We start from the raw sequence: 11,448 nt of genomic DNA, 5'->3' as shown, positions 1-11,448 counted from the left end.
AATGCTAGGTGGATCTCTTACCGTACATATGCAGGCCATATATATATGGAGATGATAGTAGGATAACAAGAGACCTGGAGCAAGCAGGTGGAATATACAGTCTAGGCTGGTGTTAGAACGCTATTACATCTAATATATCCTCCATTTGTTAGTGAGATTGTGTTTGACATTGATATCCATAAAGGAACAAGTAGACTTATTGTGCTAGGGCCGTAATTTGTATCTTAAGGTGGCAACGAGTGCAAGTATTTTGAGCCTTTCTCATTAACAGCAATTCTGGATCTTCCCACTGCAATATGCTCTTGAAAACTTTATCTGTTCTTTACCTTCCGAGCAATCTGTAGTCTTGATAAATGTACTTCAGCTTAGTTGTCTATCATAGGTCGATCATCTTTCATTGACCTAGTTGCCAGCCTCTTGTTATTCTACAGCGGCGAACATCCATGACACGGAAGGGGGAAGCACATTTCAAGAGGATAATATAGTGAACTAGCTGCTTTATTCATGTCACTTACAGGCATAGAAAATTACCTTACACTAGTATTTACATTTTTTACATGTGCCTTGTATCGTAGACATTTGCTATATTTACAATCACACTCTCACTCACATGTACAAGGCAAACATTATGCACGTACTGTACTCAGATCAGGAAAAGGGGCTCAATCCTTTACTTCCAGCATGGAGGGAACTCACTGCTTCTCATACTAGTGCCATGGCGAGGAGAGGCGTTGCCCTCAGATGATCTCTCTATTGACTGGACGTCCCAACCTCCATCTCTCCAATATCCATAATAAACTTCTGGAATGCGTGCGATCTTCTGATAATCCTTGTCCTGCTCATCTTGCACAAATTTCTTGACCAACTCATCGGGCATGTCGAAGAATTCAAGTACTTTGAGCTTGGTCAAATGCTCAATGCCTGATGGCAGCTTCTCTAGTAGCTTGCAGCGCTGAATGATCAACTTCTCGAGGCAGGGCATTGCTCCTTCCTCCACTTCCACGGATCTGAGTTCGTCAAAATTGTCGAGACCCAGAATTCTCAGCTTCCTAAAACCTTTGGATTTGAAGCATAAGTTCTTTCCTTCATAGACCTGGAGCAACTCGAGATGCACCAGGTTGGGCAAATTTTGCAGTGATACGAGTGGGTCATCCTTCAACCGACTCCATCGTAAGTGCAACTTGACAAGACTATTGAGAGTGGCTAACCAGTTTGGTAGCATCTCGAGACGCCCTCTCAAGTAGATCCTCTGTAGCAATTGGGGTGGAGATGTAAGGTGTTGCAGATCCAATATCTCATCGTCCTCAACCGAAGCCACGGATAATGCACAAAGGTTGGTTAATTTCGCTATTGATGAGCACAAAGCCCTTCCGTCTTCTTTCCTCAACTTCAGGATGCCCACCCTGCTTAACTGCGTCAGCTTCCCAAGCTCTCTCATGAGGATGTCATTCCTCTCATCGCTCGCCTCTATGTAGCACAACTTTTCAAGGGACTGCAGAGCCCCAATATCCGTGAGTGCCTTGAAGCCATACTTGTTGTACAAATAGGATATATTCTCATACCGATACACCAAGAGATGCCGAAGTTTTCTCAGCTTCAAGATTTCGACAGGCAATCGTGTTACGTTTGTGTACTTAAGATCCAGTGTCTCTAGGTTCTGAAGCCTCCCTATCGAAGAAGGAATTGTTTTAATTTCAGTGTGCCTGAAGCTTAAATATCTTAGGTAGTACCAGTCAACAACTTGAACTGGGAACTTCGACAAAGGTGTGGCTTGCATGTCTAAGACATTAAGCAGTTTAATGTCACATCCTAGGACAAGGTCAATGAATCCCCTGTCTACACCGAACATGTATAGAGAGCGCAGATGAGAAAGTGACCTGTTTTGCTGTGCCGCTTGCAGGCTGTTGTGCAGTGAAAGGCGGCGAACTTTTTCTGGCCACATGTCAGTCTGCTCTTTGGTGATCGTTGCAAAGGTTTGATCTCTCGATTTTGAAGTTATTATTTCCCTCTGGAAATCATGTATGCGGCACAACTTGACCCTTCCATCGGTTGTTGTTTCGGCCACTTGGATTAGGCTTCTGTTCAGGAGCTCGCTGAAGTATTCCTTTGCAACTTCATCAAGTGTCTTGCCTTCTTGTCTCTCGACAAACCCTTCCGCTACCCAGAGCCGGGTCAGTCTCCTGCGCTCGATGAGGTGACGCTCAGGAAATACACTTAAGTGTAAGAAACAGGACTTCAGGTAGTACGGCAAATCGCTGAAACTGAGGGAAAGCACCCTCTTTAAGTTCTTGAGCCTGTCGTTGCCGTCAATCTCGGCACGAAGGCTGCGACGTACCACATCCCATTCATCGATCCTCTGTTTGTCTTTCGTGGCTAGAACACCACTGATGGCCACGATTGCCAGCGGCAGTCCTTCACACTTTCTCAAAATGTACTTACATATCTCCTCCAGGTGGGAAGGACAAGAGTTCTCCTGAAATGTCTTCTGACAGAAAAGCTTCCACGACTGTGCCGGATCGAGTGGTTCCATATCTTTTAGCAGCCCACTGAACTCCTTGCAGGAGGTAGATGCCAGATCAGCATTGCGGGTTGTGATGATAACTCGGCTTCCGTGACCGTTGTTGGGTAAGGCATGCTTGATTGCGTCCCATTTGTTTATGTGCCATGCATCATCGAGGACGATCAAGTATCTCCTCCTCTGAAGCAGGTCCTTGATGATCATCTTAAGCCAATGGCTATTCATAGTGTTGGCTCCTGGAGGGACTGGTTTCCTGATTACCCTCATGATCTGATCAAGCATGTCTTTGAGGTGCTCTTCGATCTTTGAGGACCGAGAGAGAGTGATCCAAGCATATATTGTAAAATGCTTCTTCACAGCGGGGTCTTCATAGACTTGCTTCACCAGAGTGGTTTTGCCCAACCCTCCCATCCCCACGACGGAGATGACCTCCCGCCTGAGAGCCCCCTTAAGTAACCGCCCGATTAGCTCATTCTTGGGCCGCTCAATGCCCACTAGGTCAGTTTTATCTAGGAGAAGGGCATTGCCTCGGTGGTCCTGCCATGTGTTATCTGTGTTGGTCGAGCTCTGATCTTGTTGAGCCCTACTGAATTTGTGGCGCAGCCTCCGGTGCCCATCGCATATGTCCTTTACTCTGGAATTGATGTGCTTTATCTCGGACGTGATACGGTATCGAGCTTTTAGGTTCCTGATGCAGCAGGACATCCTGCTGATAAGGCCAGTGAATCCTACTCCATGATCATGTCTCAGGATAAGGGAAAACTCGTCGAGCACGTCCTCCATTTCGTAGGCTATGTTTCTCAACTGCTTCACCCACACTTTGACTTCATCGTCACTTTCCTCGAGGGTATCTGCGACCCTGAGGAAGGCCCGCACACGCTCCAATTCTCCTCTCACTGAGAGGGCTTCTTCTTGACCGCCTGTCAAGTGCCGCACCTCGTTCTCAAAGAATTGCGTAAGCTTTGTGAGTAGGTGAGTCACTACGCTCTCTGCCATGCCTCTAGTCTGGTGAGTGGAGGTGAGGTTTTTGGTTTATTTGTTGCCTAGAGGCTTTAGTCTGTGGTTGCAAAAGTTGAGGCTTTTCATAGTCTCTGAAATGTTAAACTATCGTACCCAAATCTTACAAAAATGAGGAAGTAACAAGGCTGTCCTTTTGCCTCAAAGATGTAGCCTCAAATCACAAATCCAACTCCCAAATATTCCCATCGATTTCGCAATGGCTTTAATGGCCACTAATTGAGGGACCTGAAGAGATTGGGAAAGAAAGAGGTGAGCAACTACAGCTTACTGAGTAATACATATCTTCTAAACAAATTAAGTACCCACTATATATATACACAAAGCAATACCAGCACTTCATAACCCAAACTTATGATATCACATATGAGTTGTCTCATTTTGACACAGCTTTGTACAAGTTAGAGATTCTCATTTAAATCCACTATCACAATTTAAGCTTCAATGGTTGAGTCCATTAATTGATCTCTATTAAACACATGCAAATAGTTCAATCCATCGACTAATCTCAAATCGAACTTGTATTACACATCAATTGTCTATTCCACCGATTAATCTGATAGTACATCACATCTCAAGCCCCTAAAGGTGACTCTCATTATACCACGTCATTGTGTAACACTTAGCCCTTAAATAGTACAAGGTCCTAGAAATGGCTCATAGGAAGCTTTGTTATTGTGTAGCACTTTGTCCTTGATTAATATATATCAATAGTATAAGGCATTAGAAGTAGCTCCCACGAAATTACGTTATCATTTAGCACTTAGCCTTTGAGTACAAGGTTCTAAAGATGGCTCCCATGAAATTACATTATCGTATAGCACTTAGTCTTCTACCCATCCATATCACAGTTAATTTCCCAAGCCTTTCACAAATCAATTATTTCCATAAAACCAATTCATAATTCATATTATATATTGGCTTCACATACAGAATCAAATCACCTTTTATTAAGCATACTCAACTCAACGCAATTCTTTCATAAAAATGGTTTCACAAACCCAATCTTCTAACTCCATTCATTAGACAATACACACACACACACACACACAATACATTTCTCACACCATTTTGGAATTCATTTTATAAACCAGTAACATTTCGAAATGTCTTTCTCATTAAACGTTTCCTAAATTATCAAAGAATCCATTCCATAAATCAGATCTCATCATGGTACACATATTTAAACTTTCATAACGCGTTTCTCAAACCATTCTTAAATGAATAAAATGTTGTAAATATTTGATCCATTACTCTTGCATTTTAGCCAAATCACAATTTGCACATATTATACCTCGTACTTTTCATTTTCAAAATATAAGTTTGCAAATTCAAAATGGAGATAGCACCACTCACCTCGATATGCCCCAAACCAATACTAAGGCTTACTCGATTCAACGAACTCGCATTCATATCATTCAGCAAGAAATAGCATTAAAACCAAGTAAAACGCTATCTTAAATATGGCTCGGTTAAACTAAGCTTAATTGCTAATAAAATAACTCTCATGTGTCAACAAATCACTTGCCAAAAGCAACTATTCAAATTTAAACAAATCACTTGCCAAAAGCAACTATTCAAATTTAAACGCAACGTGAAACTCGCCCACAAAACCCAAAAATCTCTCTCCAATAGAACTGTTGCTCTAAAATGGTCCTCAACTAACCCAATGGCTCCATGACACCACAAACCTCCATTTCCATGTAATTCCATAGGTTGACAACTCAAAAATCAGACTAGGCAGATCAAATTTTCCAAAATTCTGAATTTTTGCCCCAAATACGAAAACTACCCTAATTGGATGAACGATGGGCATGGGCACTTACCGGATGTGGCGTTATGGAGTTGAATCAGTTTAGCAAGGCCCTCGCTGCATGACCTCGCGCTCTCTCTTTTCCCCTCCTCCTCCTTCTCCTCCTCCTCTTCTTCTCCCGAATGTGTGCTCCTGTCCTCCTCTTCCTTTTCCTTGTTCTCTGTATGACTTTTCAACCCTTCCTTCTATATATATATTTTCAGTGCCCACCACTAACTCAAATATTCATAAACCGCTTAACGTTAGTGAATCTTATATTTATGGCTGCCTTGTGTGGGATCCATGTCTGCTTAGCACATTGTGTAAGTTTTGGTTTATTTTAGTGATATCCCTTTTAATTTTTCTTGATTGTGTTAAATATTTGTGCCTCCGACGGCAAGCTATTCAACTTTCTTGTGTCATGCGGAAAGGTCTGCAATAACTTGTAACCCTGTCTAAACGCGTAATCATGGGAAGTTGCGAAGGAACTTCCGCGTCTTATTTTATTATAGTTCTTATCTGAATACAGGAACATTCCTCAGATTTTCTCCATGTAGTTTATTGAAATATATTTCAGCTACTAATTCCTGCTCGATCACACCATTATGTCGACATGAACTTTTCTTGAAAAACTTGCATTGCAAGGTATAAGAGTTGATTTTGACTAAGATGGATGGAGGAAACTTTCAACTGATGGAGGAAACTTTCAATCAATTAAGAATATCATAATGTTCAATAATTCATCAAAATCAAGACTTCAACACCGGAGGCCAGGACAATTCTTCTGTACACGAACGTTCAGATGAAATTCGCAAACCTATCACTAAGTATCACGAAAAGCCAAATTTATGTTTTGACCAGATTACCTGAAGGAAATTCAAGCAACATTCCATAGGTAGGAAGTAGAAGAATTATTAAATGCAGTAAGGCGACGAACAAGCAAATGACCTCAGATTACTCCCGAACTTCACTGTACACTGCTCTGAAATTCCCGTGGCAATACCTTACAGTATCATCTCAAATATACGTCTTGTTCTTCTACTGGTGAATGAGAAGGCCCAAATTTGAGAGGAAAATCAACACCTATCGAATTAAAAAAAAAATGGACTATCATTGTGTATGAAGCAATTAACCAAATAAACAATAAAATGACATCAACTAGATCTTTATAATAGATAGCATTAACAATAGAATGGCATCACCTAGATCTTTATGAAACACGAAATTATGGCGCCTTTTCTATTAGATTGGAGTGGCTGTAGCCGTCTATTACGTGGAATCGATGAGGATTCCATGAGGAGGAAAAACTGGCTTTGTCAAGCGACTATTCCAAGTCAAGACAGGAACTCCCTCCTAACAAGTCTTAAAAAACATGCAATTATTAATTTAATGACCATTTGTCATATCTATATTGTTGGGCCACTGTCTCTTATTTGGTGGAAGTACTTCGCTTTTTGATCAAATAATAGACCATACAATCAGTTTACTACCAATGATCTTGTATTGCTTTTCTTATGCCTGATCAAGACAAGGGAAGGATTGCATTGCAATGAATTAAGATCAGACTGTCATCGAATCAAATCGAAATTAAAACATCTAACTGACATACACGGTATTCGAATGGAAGGGGCCAAAGATGCACAGGTCGTCATATCCACTTCCGCATGTTGTGCGGAAGCTAAGTGTTTCCGTTTGAGTTATATTTCACGAGTATCGAAATTTGGCCTGGCAAATGAAATTTGATTGTGGACGTAACATGAGTTAGGACATAAGACCGATTGAATCGGGTTAAATACGTTGCTGAAGTTTGAGATTACAGCAGTGTATTGTTCACGATTTTTTAGTTTGTGCTTGTGACGGAATTAGTTCATCTGTCTATTTCGTTCAACAAGTACCCTTGCTAATGGAAAACAGAAGAACGAGTTCCGTCTTACCTCTAATGCTTGTATTAACCTTTTTCTAGCCCTGTTTCAGCATCAGGGAAAATGGACGGGCTGGTGCTGAATCAATGACTCCCAGAAAGTTTGTCCATTTGACTGAGCAAAATAAAATGAGCATTTGGGCCTCAAGCGAGCCCCTGTATAGACTTTCAAACGCAGTGAATACATTCTTGCTCATTCAAAGAAGTCAAAAATGAATCTGTCTCTATCGCATGGATAAGGGCCAACCTTTGACCCTTAACTTGATCTTTGATGGCCCCTTTTTGAGACTTTGGCACCAAAAGTTGTGGATAGCTACTGCTTAAGAAACAGAAAATAATTTCCTTGAAGTTTCATAGCTGTTCTGGAGATAGAGCTTACTCGTTACTCTAGGAAATTTAGGGGATTTCGTTACCTGCGAATAGCATATCAACTAAGGCTTCATTCGTTTTGCGAAAAATGTAGTGTTTCTGGAAAATATTTTCTAGGAAGTCATCTTCCAAAAAAAATGTAAATATTTTCCGGTATTCGGATGAAAATTGAAAATGAAGTGGAAAATATTTTTTGCTGTTTAGTAAGGAAAATCTTTTCCTCCATATACTCTTTTTATTATTTTATTTTTAAAATGGATTTTTCATATTTTTTAAAAATCGATTTTTAATTATTTTTAATTTTTAAATTTTTTTTTTCGTTTTTATTTTTCTTGTCTTTTTTCTTTATTTTCCATCTCCTTCTTTCTTGGCTAGTTGCCAGCCATGGCGACAACCCGCGACGGCGGTGAGCAACGAGCTTGTCGACGAGCATGAGGCTCACCGCTCACCGATTGGCGAGCGTGAGCGTCGACCTCGAGACTCGCCAAATCGACGAGCGTGAGTGTTGAGCTCAAGGCTTGCTAGATCGACGAGCGTGAAGCTTGAGATTAACGAGCTCGAGGTTCGCCTAGCGATGGTCGATGACTAGTCAAGAAAGAAGAATATGAGAAACAAATAAAAGAAAAGAAAAAGGAAAAAAAAAAAAAGAAAAGAAAAATAAAATTAAAAATAATTCGAATTAAAAAAGAAAAAGAAAATTAAAAAATAATTCTAATAAAAAGAAGAAGAAGAAGAAAATGGAGGAGAATGTGAGGATTTGTAGAGATGTGAGATAAAAGAGATCAAGTGAAGAAAATGTTTTCCACTTTTGAAAAAGTGGAAAACATTTTCCCTAATTTAGAAGACTATTTTGCTTTTATGGAAAACGTTTTCCCTAAGGAATTCATTTTACGTGAAACGAACGCCGAAAAATTCGGAAATTATTTTTCTAGAAATTATTATTTTTCGCGAAACGAACGAGTTAGGACCAGAACTTCTGTTTTTATCTACCGCAAGAGAAGAAAGTGATATAGAAGTGTTCATGGACATTTGGTGGTTAAGTTAGTTATCTTGTGTGCTACAATCTATTTGAGGGCCATGTGTCAAAAAGTTAAGGACGGTTTTCTATCAATTTCCTGGATCGAAAAAAAAAAATGTGAATACAATTATCTTTGTTAAGAAAAGTTCAATTTAATTTGCAGAAATGCCACTTAAGGGGATTGCAATAAGTTTCTTTGATCTTTCGAGTGTCGCTTGCATTCTTGGCAAAACATGTTGGGAAACGTCCAATCAACTCCATAAGATTACATCTAGTAATAATAATAATCTAAAGATAGTATTGCGTGAGTACAATCATGAACAACAAATTGACTTCTCACCTAATTCTCTTCTTTTGAATTTTTTTTCTTTGTCGAAAACGGAGAAATATTATATATGCTAACCAAGGGTACAACCCTTGTCCAGTGTATCAAAACAAAGAAGGTCCAAAAGAGGTTGGGAGGGGAAACAACCCAGTTCTGGGGAGGCTTCGGCGCCTATGGGCTTTAGCGGCCTAGTCTGCAACGTGATTGGCCTCTCTCCTACAATGCACGATTCAGAGGTTAGGGAAACAGGGGAGCAACGCCGCACACTCTGAGAACAGCGCTCGGATCTCCTACGGTGTAGAGCAAGGGTGATGCACGGCTTCTACGAGTACCAGGTAGTCAAATTCCAAAAGAAGTTGTTCGTTTTCCATCCCTTTTAGCAACAGGTTTTTGAGGGTGAGTGTGAGTGCTTGTATCTCTATCTGCAGAGCCGAAGAGGCTGTGATACTGCTGGTGAATTCATCAACAAGCTAGCCGGAGTGGTCACGATAGACAGACGCCACGGAACCCTCATTTGTTGCAGTGGGAAAGGCTCCATCGATGTTGATCTTCAAAGTGCCGGGCTTCAGTGGGCACCACACCCGATCTGGATTTGAGGTGCGCAGTTGAGATCCCGATAGTACTCCATTACAGCAACGAGCAACATGGGCGTTCGCAGAAGCCACCGCAACCACCTGTGCTGGATCAGGGAGAATTCGGCGGAAAACAAAGTTATTTCTGGTTTTCCAGATCTGCCACAAGATATGCGCAAGAGTCTCCAGATCAGGTAATAGATCACGTTTTTCAATCAGATCTATTAGCCAAGCATCTGCTCTCTGTATGTGATATGATGCCGGTGTGAATTGAACCTGTGGGTGAGACCAGATGTCTCGTGTCCATGAACATAATAGGAATATATGCTCTGTTGTTTCTGGGCTATGATCTTGACATAGTTGACACATTGGATCTGGAATCACGCACTTCGTTTGCTCAGTCATAGGGACGACATGTGTTATTAACCTAAGACTAAAAAGAAGAGATACTTTCCGGAGAGGCAACGAGCTGATCTATGTGCTCACCTTTTAATTGGCATAAAATCACTAAATTATAAAGGGAAGCTATCGGCAATTCTTGTCATGTTGACACGTTTGCTCCAATAAATTGTGCATGTTCAATTTAAGTATTGTTAGAATATTCGAATATTAAACGTAACTTTTTTTTTTAATAGTTTAAACTTTTAGAAAAGTTAGTAATAATTTTATAAACTTTTTCATGGTATCAAAGAATGAAGTACAGAGACTTAACACATGGCTAAGGATAAAGTCTAATCTACATGTGATGGAATGTTAAAATATATAAATATGAAATCATAATTTAAGGCAAAGTCCAGCCTATATATGAGGGAAGTATTAAAAAATTAAAATATTAAATTGCGCATATTTTTCTAACAACTAAAATCTTTAGAATTGTTGGCCAATTTTTTTCTTTTCAAGTGTTATGAAAATTTCGGTTCTCATACTCATAACAAGCGTATCAAATTGTGTTAAGTCATGCTTTTAACTTATTTTCCTCAGTTTTCTTCATCATGTTTGGAATGATGCTCTCTATCACTTGATGGATTGACGCAAGTTCCCTCACTGTCGTCACGTGTATGAACCCAAGCTCACTCATTTCATTTTTTATTTGAAATAGAAATGCCACATGGGACCCAATATGCGTAAAATTGCCTCGTGCTGGACCCTGCACAGTCTACGACGGGCCTCACGTCTGACTTTCTCAAAGACTGCGAACAAGGTTTCGACATTCTTTTTCGTTTCCCTCTCACATCTGGTCCATTTATTCTGTCTCTATTTTCTTTCTCTCTTTTTTCCTTTGTCCTCTTCTTGAGATATCTAAATCTAAACCTCAAAACAAAAATTCCATGGACGAGATTGCCGGACATTGCAAATCGATTTCATTTATGATTGAACTTCATGTGAGAACTTGTGAGAATCTTAGTTCATCCTCTTCTTGAGATCCCTAATCTAAACCCCAAAAAAAAGAAAAATTCCATGAACAAGGGAGCTGGCCATAGCAAACCGATCTCATTTATGATTGGACTATGTGTGAGAACTCGTGGGAATCTTGGTTTGTCCTCTTCTTGAGATCCCTAAATCTAAACCCCAAAACAAAAATTCTATGGATGAGGAAGCCGGCCATTGAAAACCGATCTCATTTATTATTGAACTTTGCATCAAAACCTATGAAAACCTATGGGAATCTTGGTTCGTCCTCTTCTTGAGATCCCTAAATCTAAATGCCAAAACAAAAATTCCATAGATGAGGCGATCAGTCATTGCAAACTGATCTCAGTTATGATTGCACTTTGCGCGAGAAGTTGTGAGAATCTTGGTTTGTCCTCTTCTTGAGATCCCTATATCTAAACCCCAAAAAAAAAAAAAAAAAAATTCCATGGATGAGGATGCCGGCCATTGAAAACTGATCTCATTTTTTATTTATTGAACTTTGA

General features: G+C 40.1%; 1 protein-coding gene and 1 long non-coding RNA gene across 2 annotated transcripts; one reads left to right on the top strand and one right to left on the bottom strand.

Annotated features, from left to right (window-relative positions):
* Window positions 1–477: 477 nt before the first annotated feature.
* LOC104444268 (disease resistance protein RPM1) lies at window positions 478–5,520 on the bottom strand. The gene is made up of 2 exons (XM_010057918.3): window positions 5,362–5,520; window positions 478–3,763 (listed from the first exon to the last, which is right to left on the bottom strand). Exon 2 carries the CDS (start codon window positions 3,512–3,514, stop codon window positions 671–673), a length of 2,844 nt encoding a protein of 947 aa, XP_010056220.2. The 5' UTR covers window positions 3,515–3,763; window positions 5,362–5,520; the 3' UTR covers window positions 478–670.
* A 3,510-nt stretch (window positions 5,521–9,030) lies between these two features.
* On the top strand, window positions 9,031–10,865 carry LOC108960186. The gene is made up of 3 exons (XR_001987997.2): window positions 9,031–9,295; window positions 9,389–9,726; window positions 10,632–10,865. It is a non-coding gene; the product is annotated as an uncharacterized LOC108960186 (long non-coding RNA).
* The last annotated feature ends 583 nt before the right edge of the window (window positions 10,866–11,448 follow it).

Source organism: Eucalyptus grandis, chromosome 5, assembly GCF_016545825.1.
Source record: "Eucalyptus grandis isolate ANBG69807.140 chromosome 5, ASM1654582v1, whole genome shotgun sequence".
In the NCBI taxonomy this organism is placed as follows: domain Eukaryota; kingdom Viridiplantae; phylum Streptophyta; class Magnoliopsida; order Myrtales; family Myrtaceae; genus Eucalyptus; species Eucalyptus grandis.
The sequence above is the reverse complement of the archived record's forward strand: the minus strand, read 5'-3'. Positions and strand labels throughout refer to the sequence as shown.